Source organism: Loxodonta africana, chromosome 1 (assembly GCF_030014295.1).
Source record: "Loxodonta africana isolate mLoxAfr1 chromosome 1, mLoxAfr1.hap2, whole genome shotgun sequence".
NCBI classification, from domain to species: Eukaryota; Metazoa; Chordata; class Mammalia; order Proboscidea; family Elephantidae; genus Loxodonta; species Loxodonta africana.
In genome coordinates this window covers 104,753,396-104,774,249 of record NC_087342.1, presented here as the reverse complement: position 1 = coordinate 104,774,249, position 20,854 = coordinate 104,753,396, and the positions used below count along the sequence as shown (strand labels likewise).

Here is a 20,854-nt window from a genome sequence, read left to right as displayed (position 1 = left end):
TCTTATTCATTATAGCATCCTCAGCATCTAGTGCTGCCCTAGCACTAGCAGGTAGGTGCTCAATATATGTTTGCTAAATGGATACATTTTAGTACTTAATCAAATGCTGTCAAGCACTAGTCTGTTTCACTGGTATTAATCTCATCTTACCAAGTAGACAAAGAGTTCCTTGGAGGCAAGGAGCTTGCCATGTCTCCTGTGGACTCCAGGCCACCTAACCCTCTTGTTTCTAGAAGTGTGTAACCTAATCATCTAATGCGGAGGTTCTCTGATGGCAGTAAGTTATGGATTTAGGGATGGGCCTCTAAAGTTTCATCATAAAGGTGTCAAGATGCCCTGGAGTGGCTCCTGGCTGAGACACACTACCCTCCCAGTGGCAGTGACGGTACCAGGTGAGGACATTCTGATCCTTAAAAAAAAAGGTTAGGGTATGGGGACCTCAGGCAGCCCTCAGATTAGGGCAGGGCCTCTCCCTCTGAGAGCACCAGCTACCTGGAGTGTGCCAGCTCCCACTGTCCAGTGACTTGTACTCTGCTTATTACCCTCTGCTCTTTAATCTTTAGTAAAGTTACTTTGAGTGCTCCAGCCCATCTCAGCTGTGCTACAGGCACCAAGGCCAATAGTTCCGCCAAATGTGGATCACAGAATTGAGAAGGATAGCATGTCTGGGGGCCAGAGTGGCAGAAGCCAGCCAGAGGATTTACAGAACCCCAAGAAGAAGGAAGGAGCCCTGGTGGTGCAATGGTTAAAGTGCCCAGCTGCTAACCAAAAGGTTGGCAGTTCAAACTCACCAGCTGTTCCATGAGAGAAAGATGTGGGAGGAAGATGTGGCAGTCTGCTTCTGTAAAGGTTACAGCCTTGAAAACCCTATGGGGCAGTTCTCTGTCCTCTGTGGTCGCTATGAGTCGGAATCGACTTGATGGCACCTAACAACAACAACAACAGCAAGGAGAGTGAGGGTCTCAGGACCCACCTGTCCGCCATCCCTTTCCACTTGGGCAGCCTGCCTTCAAGAGGAGGGCCTCCCAGTTCTAGGTGTTGTTGTCATTAAGGGCTTAGTCCCTGCACAGGGTCCTCAGGGCCTAGGAGGGATGTAAGCCCAGAGTGGGGACCCAACAGCCTTGTTACTTTGAGTCTCTTTCACTTTAGCATAGGACAGCTATCCCTAGTGCTACCTTCTGAAGAAGTGGGACACGGCTGGCTACCCATCTGTGTGACATTCCCCTCTCACCTGAAAGGTCAGTTTCTTCAGTCTTGTCTTCCACATACCGAGGCTCCCAACTCCTTTCACCTTCCCTCACTACGTAAGACTCTCCTGCCACTTCTTTCCATTGTTGCCTTAGTTTATTTCCTGAGCCACTTGGGAGGGTTTGCTTTCTCTTTCACACAGACAGACCACGCACACACACTTGGATATACCCTATCTACCATCTTCCTGTCTTTTTGCTCAAAAGTTTCCAGCATTTTTTCCAAATACCTAAGTATACCAGTACCAGTTGCCATCAAATCAATTCTGACTCATGGTAACCCCATGTGTGTCAGAGTAGGACTATGTTCCATAGGATTTTTAATAGCCAATTTTTTGGAAGTAGATCGCCAGGCCTTTTTCCCAAGGCACCTCTAGGTAGACTTGAACCTCCAATGTTTCAGTTAACTGTCAAGCATGTTATCTGTTTGCACCACCCAAAGATGCCAAGAGTAGCACAAAACCCCATCATTTCAATTCAAAACTGCTAGGGTGCTACTTGGTACAAGCCAAGTAGCCAGGTAATAGGCTCAGAGTCAAGTGCGGGGGACAGATACACAAATAACTGAAATATGGAGCAGAGGAATAGAAAGTTCTCCCACCAAGGCAAACCCAGTGGCCAAACAGCAGGTGACCACATGGGACAGCCTAGCTCTGTGTAGCGGTCCCTGCTGGCCTGTGACCTCATCAAGGATGCCCTCAGAGATGAAGGCTCCCAGCCCTGTGACCTTAACGGGACACGTGCATGAGCAGGGGAGAGGAAGGAGGGCTGCCATCTGCTTGCTTTTCCTATGGAGTGTTCATCATTAAACACTTAGTAAAAGGTACCTGTTATTACTCACACACACACACACACTCTGCTGCTGTCTTTTGGTGACCTCTCTTGGCCATTTAAAGCTGCCCTTGACATTCACTTTAACCTGATTTCTCTAGAGGGGATGGAAGAGGCATGATGAGGAGGCATCTGTGCCATCTGCCATGGGGGCCAGCACTGCTGTCCTTGCCTAATGGGTCTCTAACCCAGCATCCCTGGGTGTACTTTGTGATCCTTAAGTGTGGAACAGATGGTTTGTGCTGAACTGCTAACCTAAAGGTTGGTGGTTCAAACCCACCCCACAGTACCACGGAAGAAAAGGTATGACAATCTGCTTCCATTATGATTAAAGCCAAGAAAACTCTACGGAGCCGTTCTACTCTACCACATAAGTTCAACATGAGATAACTGACTCCGCGCTACCAACATGTGTGCATTGGAGCAGGCTTCAGTCAGCAGGTGGCGCTCTGGTCACAGACACCTGAACTCAAACCCAAAAAACCCACTGCTGGGGAGTGGATTCCCATAGGGTTTCCGAGGCTGTAAATCTCTACTATGAAGCAGACTGCCACATCTTTCTCCTTAGGGGCCACTGGTGGTTTCGAACTGCCGATCTTTTGATTAGCAGTCAATGGCTTTAACCACCGCACTACCAGAACTCAAGGTAAGGAGTGGAATTCAGGTTCAGATTCAGATTCAGATTAAACCTTGACATGGCTCCTCCAGGCACAGAGCTAAGTGCTGTCCAGTACATAAGTAATTCTCATACTTGAGTGTGTTATCAGAATCACTGGGGCACTTGTTAAAACACAGATTCCTGGGACTCATTCTCAGAGTTTCTGATTCAGTGGTCTTGGGGTAGGGCCAAGGATTTACATTTCTAACACGTTTCCAGATGTTGCTGCCAGGGCTGGTGGTACAGGGACCGACCATGCTGTGAGAAGCCTGCTCTGCACTATCACATTTAATCATCCCAGTCCTCTAGAAGGCAGGTAGTACCACTACCAGTTTCCCAATGAAGACACTAAAGTCCAAAATATTGTATGAGACCACTGCTATAAAAACTCATGAAAAGGTTTACACAGAAAAAGAAACAATCTTTGATGGTTATGCGGGAGGGGAGGGGTGAGGATGGAAAAACATGAAATAGGCAATAAATAAATGGCAACTTTGGTGAAGAGTAAGACAGTACACAATACTGTGGAAGCCAGCACAACTTGTCCAAGTCAAGGTCACAAAAGCTCCATAGACACATCCCAAATTTCCCAAGGGACCGAATTACTAGGCTGAGGGCTGTGGGGACCATGGTCTGGGGGAACACCTAGCTCAACTGACATAACAGTTTATAAAGAAAATGTTCTATGTTCTACTTTGATGAGTAATGTCTGGGGTCTTACAAGCTTGGGAGCGGCCATCTAAGACATTCCATTGGTCTCACCCAGTCTAGAGCAAGGGAGAATGAAGAAAACCAAAAACATAATGGAAAGATTAGTCCAAAGGACTAATGGACCACAACTACCACAGCTTCCACCAGACTGAGTCTAGCACAGCTAGATGGTGCCCAGCTGCCACCACCGACTGCTCTAATGGGAACCATAATAGAGGGTCCCAAACAGAGCTGTAGAAAAATGTAGAACAAAATTCTAACTCATGAAAAAGACCAGACTTACTTGTCTGACAGACTGGAGAAACCCCGAGAGCATGGCCTCTGGACACCCTTTTAGCTCAGTAATGAAGTCACTCCTGAGGTTTGCCCTTCAGCCAAAATTAGACAGGGCCATAAAACACAGTGAGACTAAATGGGCACACCAGCCCAGGGGCAAGGACAAGAAGGCAGGAGGGGACAGGAAAGTGGTAATAAGGGAACCCAAGGTTGAGAAGGGGAGCGTGTTGACATGTGTAAGGTTGGCAACCAATGTCACAGAACAATATGTGTACTAATTGTTTAATGTGAAGCTAGTTTGCTCTGTGAACCTTCATTTAAAGTACAATAAAAAAAAAAAAGTACAGACAGGTCAAGTGACCTTGACAAGGTCACACAGCTGGAGGGCCACAAAACTTGGCAAACTGCACTGGCTGGCTGCTCTCTGCCTCAAAAGGTGATGGACTGTGTGTCTGGGGTGGCTGTGACAGTGCCTCTGCCGGAGTCCCGCCTGCCCACAGGAGGGAAATAAGAAGAGAAAACGGGCTTGGGACAAGTGGGACACTACAGGGGTCCCTAAGGAGTCCCGGTGGCTCAACAGTTAAGTGCTTGGCTGCTAACCGAAAGGTTAGCAATTCAAAACCACCCAACCACTTCATAGGGGAAAGACCTGGCGATCTGCTCCTGTAAAGATTACAGCCTAGAAAACCCTATGAGAATGTTCACTTAAAGCTCAATAAAAATTATTAAAAAAAAAAAAAGTTATCACTGGGGAAAAAAAAAAACCCTATGGGGTGGTTCTACTCTGTCACATGGTGTCATTATGAGTCGACTTGATGGCACCTAACATCAGAGGAGTCCCCGGGTGGTGCAAATGGTTAACATGCTTTGCTGCTAACTGAAAGGTTAGAGGTTTGAGTTCACCCAGAGGTGCCTCGGAAGAAAGGCCTGGTGATCTACTTCTGAAAAATTAGCCACTGAAAGCCTTATGAAGTGCAATTCTACTCTGACACACACAAGGTCACCATGAGTCAGAATCCACTTGATAGCAACTGGGGGAGGGGTCGCTGTTAGTCTGGCAGGAACTCCCAGGGTGCCCACAGTCCCTTAAAGGCACTTTTACATTTATTTAAATTTAGCCTCATCATAACCTACCATTTAGTAAGCGCTCACAGAGTGAAGGCTGCACTGTGCTGCCTGGACCCTCTCCCTTTTCAGGATCAAAGCTCTCACTCCCGCAGCTACCAGAAATGCAGCCTGCAGCTGATAGATCTCAGCTGATCCCTCTCTAGGACCTGCTTTTGCCACCTCACCCAGGATCACACTCCCTCCCTGGGGGCAGCCCACACTCAATGACTGGTCCCTTTCCTCAACACCTGGCAACTCTGAAGGGTCAGCACAGCTCCAGAGCTCCCCAAGGGGTTGGTTCAGGCCTCTGTTGCAAGAGTGTGGCTGCCCAGCTTCTCCCCCAACCCCACCCGGCTTCCTTTCCTTCTCCGACAGGTGTGGATCCTGAAAGTGCTCCCCAGTAAACCTCCAGCACATGAATCTCTGTCTCCCAGAGGACCTGGCCTGCAATACCTTGTTCTGAGTCAGGCACTGTTCTAAGCATTTTACATGTATTATTTCATATGATCCTCCCAATAACCCCAGGAGGTGGGTATTTTTGTGATCTCCAGTTTATGGATGACAAAACAGAAGACCCCAAAGGCTAAGTAACTTCCCCAAGGTCACAGACCTAGCCAGTGGCAGAGCCAGGATTCCTATGCAAGTAGTCTAATCCTGGAGCTCTTAAGTGTTGGGCAACCCTGTCTTCCAGAACATTCCTGAGGTCTAGCCTCAGGGAAATTAAACAGAGGAAACAGCTGAAGGTATGTTCTGATTTGAGGAAGAAAATTCCTGCTGCCCCAAAATCTTTTCCACCAGCCTCCTGCTGGTGCCTGAATATGTAGCCCTGGAGTTTTATTTTAGCTCAGTGGTTTTCAACCAGACGATTTTGCCCCCCAGGGGACATTTGGCAATGTCTAGAGACATTTTTGTTGTCACAACTGGAATAATCCTAAGGGTATCTAGTGGGAAGAGGCCAGAGATGCTATTAAATGTCCTACAATGCACAGAGCAATAATTATCTGGCCCAAACTGTCAATCCTGCAGAAATTGAGAAAACCAGTGATCTAGCTTAAAGCCGGGTCTCCTGGCCTGTTTTCCCCTGAAGGAGTCTCAAGATGATGGCTGCTTGGGAGCAGGGCGTTGGTGAAGGTGAACAGAGATACCTGAGCGTGGGGGTGGAGAGAGGGTTTGGAAGGCAAACCTCCTATTTCACAATCCTTGAAGTACAAGCATTACCTTGATTTTAACAGGTAAGAAAACAAAGCACCAAGAAGTTAAATGGGCATTACGAAGACAGAAACCTTGGTGGCCCTGGAGGCTCATTCTTGCCTCTTTCATAATCTAGCAAGAAGCTCAGGAGGTCCAAGGTGATTCAAGGGAAGATCACAAGGTGTCCAGTTGATACCAGTAGCCAAGCTCTGAAGGCACCCCCTTTTCCTTGACCAGGAAGCTCCCATTGTTACATAGTAAACCGGGCATCCCTATTCCCTCCCAACTTTCCTAAGAATGCATAACTGGGATGGGGGGTGGAGGGTCCTTCTCCTGAGCACTTGTCTCGGTGATCCTAGCTTAGCCTGGCCAAGCGCGCCTCCTCTCCGTGAAATAAGGAGAGCTCAGAGAAGCAAGTCACCTTGTTGTTTTTCTGCCCGTACATTTCTCCAACAAATCTTACTCTACCTTGACACAGCCAGGTTTCTGTCTCCCTGCATGCTAGGCCTCACCAAGAAAACAACCATCTACCACACACCACTCTGTACGTGTGTCTGGAGGAGTTAGGAGAAGGCAGGTCCACTGTATAACAAAGCAAAACGACCACGACCAGTTGTGATCGTAGATGTTCACGGAGGTAGGGCTCTGCAGCCCATCACTCCCTCTAGGAATTCTAGATAGGTTCTCTCCTTGGATTGAACTTGGTCATTAGGGAGTTAAATCCTGGATGAAGTAGATGATGTCTTCAGTGATTCAGACTCGACAGGAACTTTTTTTTTTTTAAATATCACTCCCACCCTGATGACTCCCAGAGCTTCCCCTGATTCCGCTCATACAGTCAAGTGCTGACTCAGCATCTGCACTTGGCTGTCTAAGGGCACCTCAGACTTAATGTGTTCACAGCTGAGCTCCTGACCGCCTAAGCCCACCCCATCCCATGGTCTCTCTATCTTCTGATTGCTCAGGCCCAAGCCTTGGCCGCTTTTTCACTTATAGGCACATCCAAACCATCAGCAAATTCTGACAGTTCTACCTGAAGACACCACTTCTGATCATTTCTTAGCTCCTCAACTGCTACCCACTTAGTCCAAGCCACTATCACTATGAATTTTTGCCTCCTACCTGCTTCCACCCTTGCAGTGGAAGTCGTTTCTCAACACAGCCTCTAGGATGACCCTGTTCAAACCAAGTCAGATGATCTCAGCGCCCCTGAAGTCTCCCCACCTCCCTCACAGTAAGCACTAATGTCCTTACGATGGCCTTCAAGACCCCACATGATCCACTCCTCCCTCACCTCTAATCTTATTCCTACCACTCTGTCCTGACTATTCCATGCCAGCCACTCTAATCACACTAAGCTCCCTTGCTGCCTCAGGCCCTTTGCACTTGCTGTTGCAGCCCCATCAACTGCTTTTTTCGAGTTATCTGCTCTTAATTCAAATGTTACCCTCTTGAAGATGCCAGGCTTTTCCTAACCACCCCATAAAAGAATAATACGCCTTCTCCTACACTGCGTATTTTCACACCCTGCTGTATTTTTTCCCTTGGCACTTGTCACCATCTGATATACAATATATTTTTTTGTTTATCCCTGGCCCTCTACTCCCTCACCCCTATATTAATTTATTTTAATGTCTATTTCTCCCTGGTCCTGCTTTTTAATTTAATATTTGTTTTTTATTCCACAATAGATTAAAGGTAGCTTATAACAAGAACAATGAAAATATATTTAATTTAATATATTTTCATTGTTCTTGTTATAAGCTACCTTTAATCTATTGTGGAATTAAAAAAAAAGATATGTGGCAGTTCTACTCTGTGCTATAGGGTCACTATGAGTTGGAATCGACTCAGCAGCACTGGGACTGGGTTTTTATTTACTGAATAGAAGGGCACTTGCAGAGCATAGAAAAGTTATTCTTGTTTACAACTTACACCAGTGGTTGGACAATTATGGCCTGTGGGCCAATTCAGGCCCACCAGCTGTTGTTTTGAATAAAGTTTTATTGGAATACAAAAAAAAAAAAAAACTGGTTCTCATGATCACATGGTAAATGGGAGAACCATTCATTAGTCCAGTATCTGTAATATTTTTACACCAAGATTTCCAAAGAGAAAAGGGGGCAAACAAACATATCATCCCATCCCCTAAGCTCTAGGAGAGAAGCCTGAAGCTGCTACTAAAAAAAAAAAAAAAAAAATTTCCAGGAGGCTTTACTTTTCATGTGGAGCCCTGGCAGAGCAGTGGTTAAGCATTTGGCTGCTAACCAACAGGTCGGCAGATGGAATTCACCAGTCACTCCTGGGAAGCCCTATGGGGCAGCTCTACTCTGTCCTATGGGCTCTTCGAGGACAGGGTCCACATCTACTCGGTTGACTGAATGACCAATCAAAGGGCTGCAGCTGGCCTATCACCTGAGCAATCAAGACAGAGGTCAGTACCCACTATCTCTGAGAAGCTTGTGGGGACAGTGACAAGCTTGTTCTGCACCAGTGGAGGGTAGGAGAACAAAACTTGGCCATGCTTAAATGCGGGTCTTTTTTGACCTTTGTTGTTCTCCCAGAGGCTGATCACCTTGGAGGGTACGTGGTCGCTTAGGACCAAGTATAGTAATTCTCCAGCACGCATCTGGCTCAAAGAATGTGGGCAAAGAGAACCAATTTGCTCGTTCTCCTTGGATTTTCAGGGGAGCTTTGTCAAGGAAGGGGCAGCTTCTGGCAGTGGAGAGGGGATATCGAAGACGGGGGAGCAACTGTGATGTTTTAGCTGGCTTATTCCCATACCTAGAGTGCAGTTTTAGATGGAGAAGCTCCTTTCACATACGTGTGCCTACCCCAGGACAATTCCTGAGCTGAAAAGACTTGAGGTTGCCTGCAGCTCCGTGGGCGGAAGGGAAAGCTGCTTCAGGGAGAATATCTTGGCTCTCTCCTCGGCCAGGCTATGGTGTTATAGACATTGTATTTTAAAATCACTCCAAGGAAAAATACTGTGGATGCTGTACTTTTAAAATCACACCACGGAAAAATCGCTCCGTCATAATAAGAAAAATACAAACTACAGATGCTCTGCAATACTGTTTTTCACTTTTGAAGTTGGCAAAAAATTAGAAGTTTGATCAACATCGTGTTGACAAGGGTGTGCGGAGACAGGCTCTTTTTTCCTTTTCCTGGAGGGATGCTGTCATGGATTGAATTATGTCCCCCCAAAAATGTATGTTATCAATTTGGTTGGGCCATGATTCCTGGTATTGTGTGATTTTGCTATACGTTGTAAATCCTGCCTCTCTGATGTTAATGAGGGAGGATGGGCGGCAGTTGTGTTAGTGAGGCAGGACTCGATCTATGAGATTTGATTGTGTGTTGAAGCAATTTCTTGAGATATAAAAGAAAGAAGCCAGCAGAGAGACAGGGAGACCTCAAAGAAAGCAGCACCGAGAGCAGAGCACATCCCTTGGCCTGGGGTCCCTGCGTCTGAGAAGCTCCTCCTCCAGGGGAAGATTGAGGACAAGGACCTTCCTTCAGATCTGACAGAGAGAGAAAGCCTTCCCCTGGAACTGACGCCCTGAATTTGGATTTTTAGCTTACTTTACTGGGAGGAAATAAATTTCTCTTTGTTAAAGCCATCCACTTGTGGTATTTCTGTTATCGCAGCACTAGATGACTAAAACAACCCTTCTGGAGGGCATTTGGCACTAGCTATCAAAATGCTATCACCTATACTGTGGACTAGGAATTCCACTTTTAGGATCTTAGCCTACAAATATACTAGCCAAATGGCATCATTTCATTGCAGCATTGTTTGTTGGAAATGTTCTAAATTTCTCTAAATAGAGAACCGGTAATAAATTATGATAAGACATACAATGGAACACTCTGCAGCCATAAAAACAAATCAGGAAGCTCGTTATGTATCAATAGGAAATGACCTACAAGAGAGTAAGTGAGGAAAAACACAGTGTAGGAGAGCGTATGCAGTAGGCTCTAGTTGTTAAAAAAAAAAAAAAAAAAAGGCGGAGGGAAGGCCATGTCTGTATTTGCTTGGTATGCACAGAATGTCTCCAGGAAGCCATCTCAGAAACTGGTTGCACGTTGGGAGGGAACCTGAGGTCTTAGAACAGCCTTTCTTTGCTCCCAGTGGAAGGCTCCATCCCCTTAGGGCTGGGAGGGGCAGTATCACCTCCCCCTGCCATGCAATAATGAGCACACTTCTGACTTCCAGCTCTCAGAGGGAACCGGCTTGCACATGGTTAGGAGACAGGGGAGCTCGAATCCAAGGTGTGCCATTTAGTAGCTTTGTGACCCTGGACAAGTTCCTTAACCTTCTAAGCCTCTGTTATCTCTCTGTTAAGCAGCGGAAATAATAGTACTATTAATAAATGAGGTGATACCTGTGTAAATGGAGTAATAACTGTACCTACCTCATTAGGTAATTGTGAGGATTAAAAAACTTAATCTATGTCAAGGGCTTGGCACAACACCTGGCATGTAGTAAGCACTCAGTAAATGGACTCATTGCAAATGACATCTCCTCAGCATGGCCTCCAAGGCCCTTGTGTCTATCTTCGACCTTCGTTTCCATGCTCAGTCCTTGTTGCTCCTCTCATACTCCGTGTCTTCCGTTCTCTCTGCCTGGAATGTCCTTCCTTTCTTTGCTTCACTTGGTCAACTTCAAGGTCCAGCTCAAATGTCACCAGCCCTGGGTCCCTCTTCCTGAAGTCTCAACCCAGAAAGAGTTTGGGCTCCCTTCCTCTGTGTCGCCAGATTACCCGGGCACACCTGTGCTGGGGCATCATCACACGGCACGATGACTATGTGCCCGATGCTGGCTGACATACACATACTTGATCGTTACCATAAAAAGTGTAGGAAAATATACTCAACCCTACTTATACTAAAACCACAAGATAACGTTTTCCACCTGTCAGATCGGCAAGGTTCAACAAGTTTCAAGACACTGAGGTGGCAAGTGTGTAAGGACACAGGCACTCAGGTGGGAGTGTAAATTGGTACATCTTCTGAGAAGTAGGCAACCTCTGTCCTGCATTAAACAGGCACAGAGAGTGGAACGACCCGTGCAAAGCTACGCGTTACATCATCATCTGAAACAGCAGAAGGCTGAAACGACCTGTGTGTCCACCAACTGGTTAAATTAGTTGAATAACTTATTATATAGTAACTGGAACTGGAGAAATTAATTTATGGAAGAGCCATACCATGAACACTATGCAGCCATGAAACAGAATGAAGAAGCTCTTTATTATTGACATGGAACCACTGCCAAAGATATACTAGAATGAAAAAAAACCCAACATGGATAGCTTATGTCATGTCTACTGTTGTGTAAAAGGGGGGGAAATATAGCAAGCATTTGCATTTTCTGCGTAGACTGTTTCTGAAAGAATACATAAGGTGATATTGATACAAACATACCGGTAGCCTCCAGGGAGGAGAACTCGGAGCCTGGGGAACAGGGGAAGAGGGAGGTGCCTATTTATCACTTAATATCTTTTTTTATCTTTTCAATTTTATATTGTGCACATATATTATCTATTCAAAATTAAATAAAACAACTTTTTAAGAAAGAAGGAAAAGGCAAACTAATAATAAAACAGAGATCAAGGTAAGCCAAACAAGCTTCAAGAAAAGGGAAAATACCTTCAACTTGTTTGCAGGGGTGAGAGTGTCCATGGTAACCTTTTACCCTCAGGCCAGCTGTCCACCACTCTCATCTGGGTTCAGAGAGTTGGTGTTCAGAGAATTTAGAAGTTGATTCAGTATAAGCCTGAGAACAAAAAAGCCCGTGTCAGTGGTTGAGGAAAATTCACAAATGAATGCATAACAAAGTCCAAAAGAAATAGAATTAGATTTGGGGCCCCAAGTCTCCTACATTATAGCAAATAACCAAAAAAGGCTCAGCTCATTCCTCTTGTACCTACAAAACTCCTGAGAGCCTCTGAAGATCCTCACCCTTCTATTTAAAAGCCTCTGATTGTCAACATTTACTCTGAAGCAAAGATGAGAAGGTAAAGCGGGCAGGGAAGCTAGATTAATGGAAACAGAACCACCAGAATAGAAATAATGAGAATGTTGACACATTGTGGAAAAGTAATCAACGTCACTATACAGCATGTATCCCAAACACCCAGTGCCCTCGAGTCTTAAATGGAAACCTAATTTGCTATGTAAGCTTTCATAAAAAACACAATATCATTAATAAATAAATAAAAGCCTCTGACAATCACCCAGGGGCCCTTGGGTGGTACAATCAATTAAGCGCTTGACTACTAACCAAAAGGTTGACAATTTGAAGCCCCCCAGAGGATCATCGGGAGAAGTCTGGCAATCTGCTTCCGAAAGGTCGCATGAGTTGGAATGGACTTGACAGCAATTGGTTCTGTTTCTTTTGTTTGCTTTTGTATGATCATCCCTATCTCGCCTGGTTAATGGAGCATGGGACAGCGTCCTGCCCAAACCTGGACCCTCGGTAACTGTCATGGGAAAGATTAACCTCAGATATGTGCAGGAGGGCCCACCAGTTCAAACCACCCCCATTCCCAGGGCCCTAGTCCAGGGGGGAGTGTTGGGGTACAATCTGCGGACCAAGGTCACTAAAGGAACCTCGGCCCCTTTACATGGGAGAAGCCTGGTTACAACTGATACCAAACTAGCCTCGGAAGAGGTTACAAGAGGACCGCAGGAGCCGGCGGGGGGGGGGGGGGGTGGCGGGGGGAGCTGAGACAGTCTCAGCCTCAGGGGTGGCAGCCTCGCCTCCAGTGGCTTAGTCCTCTCATGCTGGGTCAGATAACGCCCCACCTCACCTACGCTGCCATCCCTGGGTGATGCAACCCAAAAGGCTGATGGTCTAACTCCACCTAGAAGTGTTTCCTAAGAAAGACCTGGTGATCTATGTGAGAAAAATCAGCCACAGAAAATCCTTTGGAGCACAGTTCTACTCTGACACACATGGAGTTGCCATGACTTGGAATCAAGTCTGGAACCACTGGTAGCTGGTTCACTTACCCTCAGGCCATCTCAGACCCACCCCCTCATCCTCACTCACCTCCTCCCAGAAGCTTCATTCCTAACCCCTTCCCATTTAGATCCAGGCACAGGCTTCAGCCCTTAAGTGCTGAAGTCCAGCCCTCTATTGACAGTTGTTCTCTTTCCTGTAAGTGATGTTGAAGCAATTCCAGTGTGTTGGTTTGGTTTCCCTGACTACACTGCTAACTCCCCTGGGAAAGGAGTGCTATCTGTGTGCATTCTTCCTCCCTCGCCCTTTGGTGCCGGGCTCCACCTGCAGCGAGTAGTCACCCTAATGGCCGAGACTAATGTTCCTCCAGTTTTAGAGTGGCTGGCTGTCCCCTGGCTGAATTGTGTTTGTCAAATGCCAAACTACGTGGACCTAACTCTAAGAGAAACAGTTGTGTAAAGAAGCGTCTTTTGTAGCCCCTACAGTCTATTCTTTACCCAGTAGCCGAAATCATCCTTTCACAAGCAAAGGTAACTCCTGCCACTCCAGTGCCACCTGTCTCACTCTGAACAACATCCCAGGCCCTTACCCAGGCTCAAGGAGCTTTGCAGTGTGGCCCCTGTCCTTCCCTGAACCCCAGGCAGGTGGCCGCTTGCTGCTAGGAGACAGGCACACTCCTGCTTCAGGGCTTGTGCACTTGCTTCACCTCTCCTGGATGCTTCTCCACAAAGCCACCCCTCAGTGCATTCGGGGTCCTGCCCAGAGGGAACATTCCTTCCCCACTGTAAAACAGCCAGCCCTTCAGCACCTCACTCCTCACAGTACTGCACTGTGTAACAATCGCTCCTTTCACCCGTTCCCCAGGTTCATTTATTCCACATTTCACCCTGCTGTGCCCTGACGGTGCTGATGGTATCGCCCCATCAACAGACCCCATGCCTCTGGATTCCTGAGGACAGGGGGATACTGGAAGGAGAGAGGGAGGGAGGAGAGTGAGGCCAGGATATTTGTTCCTCCTTCCCTCCTTTGCGGAGCCCTGGTGGCACAGTGGTTAAGAGCTAGGGCTACTAATCAAAAGGTCAGCAGTTTGACTCTACCAGCTGCTCACCGGGCAGGTCTACTCTGCCCTACAGGGTCGCTGTGAGTTGGAATCGACTTGACAGCAACGGGTTTTCTCTCTCCTTTGCAGAGGCACTGCGTGTTGACTGGACCCCTTGACCAAAGGTCTCAGCTCTTGGCAGAAGGGCCTCTAAACACAGGCCTCTCTGCAGGCTTGGCTAACTGCTCCCTCCCCTTCCCTGTTACTAGCTCCAGGTACCACACTATCCCCAGTGGTTTCCCTATACCTTGCCCTCACCTTTGGAGGTAATCCCTTTATTAAACTTTCCTCAAATTACCCAACCTGAGGGTGCTATCGCTTTCCTTTCAGAACCCTAATTCACGACCTGACGTTACGTGTCTGTTGTTTGTGGGTTGTCTGTCCCCAACTAGACCATACGCTCTGAGAAGGCAAGGACCTTATTATACTCTCCACTCCAGCGTCTGGATCATTGCCTGCACACAGCAGAAGCTCAATAAATGTTTGCTGAATGAGTGAATGAACGGACAGATTGATGTAGGCTGGCAAGAGGATACAGAGGCTGGAAGGATAGAAGTTTTATGAGGTGATGGTGGGGGAGGAAAGGTTCCTGGGGGCACGAACAGTTTGCACTCGACTAGTAACCTAAAGGTTAGTGGTTTGAACCCACCCAGCGGTGTTGTGGAAGAAAGGCCTGGCAATCTGCTTCCATAAAGATTACAGCCAAGAAAACCCCTATGGAGTTCTACTCTGTAACGCACGGGGTCACCATGAGTTGGAATTGACCTGATGGCAACAGGTCTGGTTTTTTGGTGGGGGAAGAGCTCAAAGACACGAGATGCAGTAGTGATGAGAATGGCCTTCTCCTCTCAAGGCATAAAGATTCCCATTAAGTCCTTCTTAGCACTGCTCCACAAGCCATCATGATTCTGGTTTTGTTTTCTTTGTCTTACCACAGAGTGAATTCCCAGGGGCAGGGATCCTGTCTGCCTGGTTTAGCACTGTACGCTTAGAGCCTAGCACAGTGCCTGGCATACACAGAAGGTACCAGATCCACATTTGTTGAATCAATGAAGGAAAAATAAGAGTTATAACAAACAATCCACTGAGTTGACAGAGGCCCTCAAAAGCCAGGTTGGGCAGTTTGGAATTGGAGTAGAAAGCTGCAAAGCAGGACTGCAAATTCTACTGCGGGGGAAGAAACGGCAGGGGTAAGTCTAGTAGGAAGAAGAGCCTGGCAGTGGCCACAGGCTGGATGAGACAGCATCAGACTGGCAACGGAGGAAGACAGGGGAGGGTTTGGTGGCTGGATAGAGAGAAGATGAACAAAAATGAAAGCTCTAGAGTGTTTAGCCTGGATTGCTGGAAAACTGAGAAAATGTTCATATAGCCTGTGGTCTTGGCCCAAAGTGAGCATGCAAGGGTCGGCTGCTGTTATTATCACTGTTTCTAACTTCTGTGGGAAAGATGGGGAATGGAAGTGGTTTGGAAGGAAAGGTGAAAACTTCAAATCCAGCTGTGCTGAAAAGAAAGTGTAGCCAGACAGCTCAGTGGAGAGCAAGCTATAGATGGCTGGATGCTAAGGACTCACAGGGCGGGAACAGTTGGAGGTGGAAGAGCAGATGCACCATCTTGTAGAAGCAGAGACTGTGTTTTGGGACCATCCAGTTGGATGGGTGGGTGGGAGGCAGTGAGGAAAAGGGGGGCCCAGAGGTAGGAGAATAGCAAAGAAGGAGGGCAGCGTCATGGAAGTCAAAGGAACAGCTGGGAAGAAGGAAGGGGCAGCCAACACAGTAACACATTAGAGGCAAAAGCTGGCTAGACCTCACTGAGGGGCCCTGATTTTTGAGTGAGCATCTGACTGCTGGCCTCAGGGTGGGCTGAGAGAGCCAAAGGTGCCTAGTCAGGTGGGTTCAGTGCTTGAGAAGGGCTTGCTGCCTGTCCACAAGGCATTCCTGGGTTCACTCTCTGAGCCCTACTTGTGGCAGATTGCTGATTGTCCCCAAACCTGTTATTCCCTTCTCTCCATGGGGACAAAGCTCTCAAATTTTACCTAGACAAAGAGCTACTCAGCTAAAGACCACCTTTTCTTGCTTCTTTTGCAGCTAGGTGGGGTCATATGAGAGGAAGGGGTAAGCTCTCTCATATACACTCCCCTTTCCCTCTTCTCCCTGGCTGGAATGTGAATGAAGTAGTTGGGGTGGCAAACTATCTTCTATAGAGTAGATGCAAGCTACACCGAAAGTGACGGAGAAGCCATGCAACAGGAGCCTTCTGTCTCATCAAGCCACCAAACCAGCCCTGAACCACCTCCTCATGTTTACATGGAAGGCATACCATTCTGCCTTGTTTAAGCCACTATATCTTGGGGACTTTTTGTCAGAGCAGCCTAACTCATGCTGGAACACATCATTTAATCCAGCAGAAATGCTCCTGCTCATCTCTGCCAGGTGCCCCCAGGTGCAGTGAGAGAACTTTAGCCTGCTTTCCCGTCACACTCTCCATAACTGGTCCCAGTTCTAGATTCCTTTCTTCTCCCACTCATAGGCTGACAAGAGCGTGTGTGTCTGGCAGGAATCCCCTTACACACAGTAGTGCTCAATGCATTTGAGGAAGAGAATTAGGTACAGTCACAAGGCAAGAGTGTGAAAGGTAAAGGGCATAAACTCTGGACCAGAATGCCTGCGTACTGGCTGCACCTCTGCTACACAGCTGCCAGGTGACTGATGCAGGTTACTGACCTCACCAGGCCTCGGGTCTGAACTGCAAACGGGGGCAGTAAGAAAATCTACTTTTGGGGTAACTGTGAAGATTCAATGAGTCAAAATGTGTAAAACACTTAGGACAATGACTGGCAAGATTAAGTTCTCAATTAGTATTAGCGATTATTTACTTTAAAAGCAACAGAAAAAAGAAAGGTCTGGCAATGGAATAACATCATTTCTAAGGCACACCCACAGAGGCTCTCGTTAAATCCCTCCGACAAGGTATCATAATTATCTCATCCTAAAAGGAGGACTCACCGGTTGGTCCAAGTGGTTAATGGGCTTGGACACTAACTGAAAGGTTGGTGGTCTGAGTCTACCCCGAATCACCTCGGAAGAAAGGCCTTGCAATCTGCTTTCAAAAAATCAGCCATTGAAACTCTGTGGACTATGGCTTTGTTAACAAATATTATTTATTGATTGCTTGTTATTTGCTGCCTGTTGATGGGTGCTGTCAATTTCCTCATAGTAACCCCATGTGACACAGCAGAACTGCCCAAAAGGGTTTTCTTCACTGTAACTTTTTATAATTTTATTGTGCCTTAGGTGAAAGTTTACAGCACAAATTTTTTTCTCATTGAAAAATTTTATACTTGATTGAACTAAGAAGCATGTTCCTCACATGTGTAATTACTTTACAGGCCTGTCTAATCTTTGGCTGAAAAGAGGACTCCAGAAGTGGCTTCAGTTCTGAGTTAGTGTGGTGTCTGGTGGCCATAGTCTTGGGGGTTTCTCCAGTCTCTGTCAGACCAGTAAGGCTGGTTTTTCTTTGTAAATTTGAATTTTGGTCTACATTTTTTCCCACTCTTGTCTGGGACCCTTTATTGTGACCCGTCGGAGCACTCAGTGGTGGTAGCCTGGCACCATCTAGTTCTCCTGGGCTCAGGCTGATGGAAGGTGTGGTTCATGTGGTCCATTAGTCCTTTGGACTACTATTTTCCTTGTGACTTTGGTTTTCTTCTTTTCCCTTTGCTCTGGACGGGATGGGATTAATAGACGTATTTTAGATGGCGGCTCACAAGCTTTTAGGACCCCAGGTGCTACTCACCAAACTAGGATGTAGAACATTTCCTTTAACTCTTATGTCAATTGACCTAAATGCCCCCGAGGCCATAGTCCCTACTAGCCCTCAGTCCCAGTAACTTTGTTCCTCAAGGTGTTTGGATGTGTCTAGTAAGCTTCCATGGCTTTGCCTTGGTCTGGACTATGGATCTGCTCTGACACACACGGGGTTGCTATGAGTCTGAATCCACCTGATGGCAACTGGTTTGTTTTTTGTAACAGAAACTGGTTTGGATGTTAAGTGATTTGCTCAGGATCTCACAGCTGCTGAGTTGTGGGGCCATAAACACAAATGCCACCAATACCACGTTCTGCTGTACCTCATGGCCTCTAAGCAGTTACTCCAGGATTCCAGAAAAGCAAAGCTCTGGAATTCTAGTTCCTTTAACTCTTGTCTCCATAAAGCCAGGCCATTTTATTAATGGTCTCTCCTATCAACCCTACTAATTATTGTTTAACTGCCTCAGGCTCAGAAACAAAGGGGCCTGCTGAGTACTCTCACCCCCAGGCCACAACTGGGGCTGCTCACCTAGAGGTGGGTGGCCAGGCTGCCTACTCATCAATAAATACCAGGAGATAATAACTAGACTTAAGAGACATGGAGACCAAGTGCAATGTGTGGATCTAATTTTGATCCTGATGCAAATGGGCCAATTGTTAAAAGCAAAGAAAAAGACAAAAGACTAACACTTTTGACACATTTGGAAAATTGAATATGGACTGGGTATTAGGGGATACTATGAAATTACTGTTAATTTTTAACTGTGATAATGACATGGGGGTTACGTAAAAAATGTCTATCAACCTACACAAGTATGCCCAATTGATTTTTGACAAAAAAGCAAAAGTAATTCAATGGAAGAAGGGTGGCTTTTTCAACAAATGGTGCTGGAGCAACTGGACACCCATAGGCTAAAAAATGAACCTCAATCCAACCTCGTACCTTACATAAAAATTAACTCAAAATGGATCACTGACTGAAACGTAAAATATAAAACTATAAAAATTTTAGAAAAAATATAAAAGAAAATTTGGAGGACCTAGGGCTTAGCGAAGCGTTTTTAAACTTGATCCTAAAAGCACAATCAATAAAAGGAAAAAACGATAAACTGGACTTCATGAAAATGAAAAACTTGTTCAACAAAAATCCTGGGAAGAGGCTGAAAAGACAAGCTACAGAGTGGCTGTATGCAGAGAAAACATTTGCAAACCACATATCCAACACAGTTCTTACATCTAGTATATATATGAAGAAATCACAAAACAAATAACCCAATTAGAAAACCAGCAAAAGGTGTAAACAGATATTTCACCAGAGAGACAGACACAAAGAGACATGGAGCAGTGAAATGATGTGTATTATGAACTGTGTCCCCCTAAAATGTGTTTTTTTTTTAAAATGTGTATCAACCTGACTAGGCCATGATTCCCAGTATTGTGTGGTTGTCCACCACTTTGTGATCTGATGTGATTATCCTATGTGCTATAAATCCTAACCTCTATGATGTTAATGAGGCAGGATTAGAAGCAGTTATGTTAATGTGGCAGGACTCAATCTACAGGATTAGGTTGTATTTTGAATCTATCTCTTTTGAGATAAAAAAGAAAGAATCGAGGAGAGAGGAGTGGAATCTCATGCCACCAAGAAAGAAGCGCTAAGAGTGGAACATGTCTTTTGGACTTGGGGCCCCTGTGCTAACAAGCTCCTAAAAACAGGGGAAAACTGACGACAAGGACCTTCCCCCAGAGCCAAGAGAGAGAGAAAGGTTTCCTCTGGAAATGGTGCCCTGAATTTGAACTTCTAGCCTCCGGAACTGTGAGAAAACAAATTTGTTTGTTCAGGCCATCCACTCGTGGTATTTCTGTTATAGGTAACTAAGACAATATTCACCATTGTACTAGCCATTAGGGAAATGCAAGCTAAAACCACAAAGTGATATCACTACACACCCATCAGAATAATTAAAAAAAAGATTAACACCAAATGCTGGTGAAAACAAAAAAAAGCAAACCTGTTGCCATCGAGTCGATTCTGACTCATAGCTATCCTGTAAGACAGAGTAGAACTGCTCCACAGAGTTTCTGAGGAGCACCTGGTGGATTTGAACTGCTGACCTCTTAGTTAGCAGCCACAGCACTTAACCACTACACCACCAGGGTGAGGATGTGGAGAAGCTGGATTATTCATATACTGCTGGTAGAAATGCAAAATGGTACAGCCACACTGGAAAATAGTTTCTTATAAAACTAAACATGGTAAGAACTACTTTAGGTGACGGGAAAGACAACACACAATACAGGGGAGGTCACCACAACTGGACTAAACCAAAAGCAGTTTCCTGAATAAACTGAATGTTTCAAAGGCCAGCATAGCGGGGGCTGGGGGGGGGTTTGGGGACCATGGTTTCAGGGGACATGTAAGTCAACTGGCGTAAGAGAATCTATTAAGAAAACATTCTACATCCCACTTTGGAGAGTGGTGGGCTAGCAAGCAGCCATCTAAGATGCATCAATTGGTCTCGACCCACCTGGATCAAAGGAGAATGAAGAATACCAAGGACACAAGGTAATTACGAGCCCAAGAGACAGAAAGGGCCACATAAACCAGAGGTTACATCAGCCCGAGACCAGAACTAGATGGTGCCTGGCTACAACTGATGGTGCCCTGCTGGGAACGCAACAGAGAACCCCTGAGGGAGCAGCAGAGCAGTGGGATGCAGACCCCAAATTCTTGTAAAAAGACAGACTCAATGGTCTGAGACTAGAAGGACCCCGGTGGTCACGGCCCCCAGACCTTCTGTTGGCCCAGAACAGGAACCATTCCCAAAGCCAACTCTTCAGACTGGGATTGGACTGGACAATGGGTTGAAGAGGGACGCTGGTGAGAAGTGAGCTTCTTAGATAAGGTGGACACTTGAGACTATGTTGGCATCTCCTGCCCAGACGGGAGATGAGAGG

General features: G+C 46.3%; 2 protein-coding genes across 2 annotated transcripts in view; both read right to left on the bottom strand.

Moving 5' to 3' along the window:
* Positions 1-11,761, bottom strand: part of CIMIP3 (ciliary microtubule inner protein 3) — a 76,194-nt gene extending 64,433 nt beyond the window's left edge. Inside the window, exon 1 of the mRNA XM_064285962.1 lies at positions 11,677-11,761. Coding sequence (XP_064142032.1) covers positions 11,677-11,709 — 33 coding nt within the window. The 5' untranslated portion in view covers positions 11,710-11,761. The remainder of the gene's footprint in view (positions 1-11,676) is intronic.
* TAF8 (TATA-box binding protein associated factor 8) overlaps positions 11,254-20,854 on the bottom strand; it is a 30,237-nt gene continuing 20,636 nt past the window's right edge. Inside the window, exon 9 of the mRNA XM_003403916.4 lies at positions 11,254-11,803. Coding sequence (XP_003403964.2) covers positions 11,725-11,803 — 79 coding nt within the window. The 3' untranslated portion in view covers positions 11,254-11,724. The remainder of the gene's footprint in view (positions 11,804-20,854) is intronic.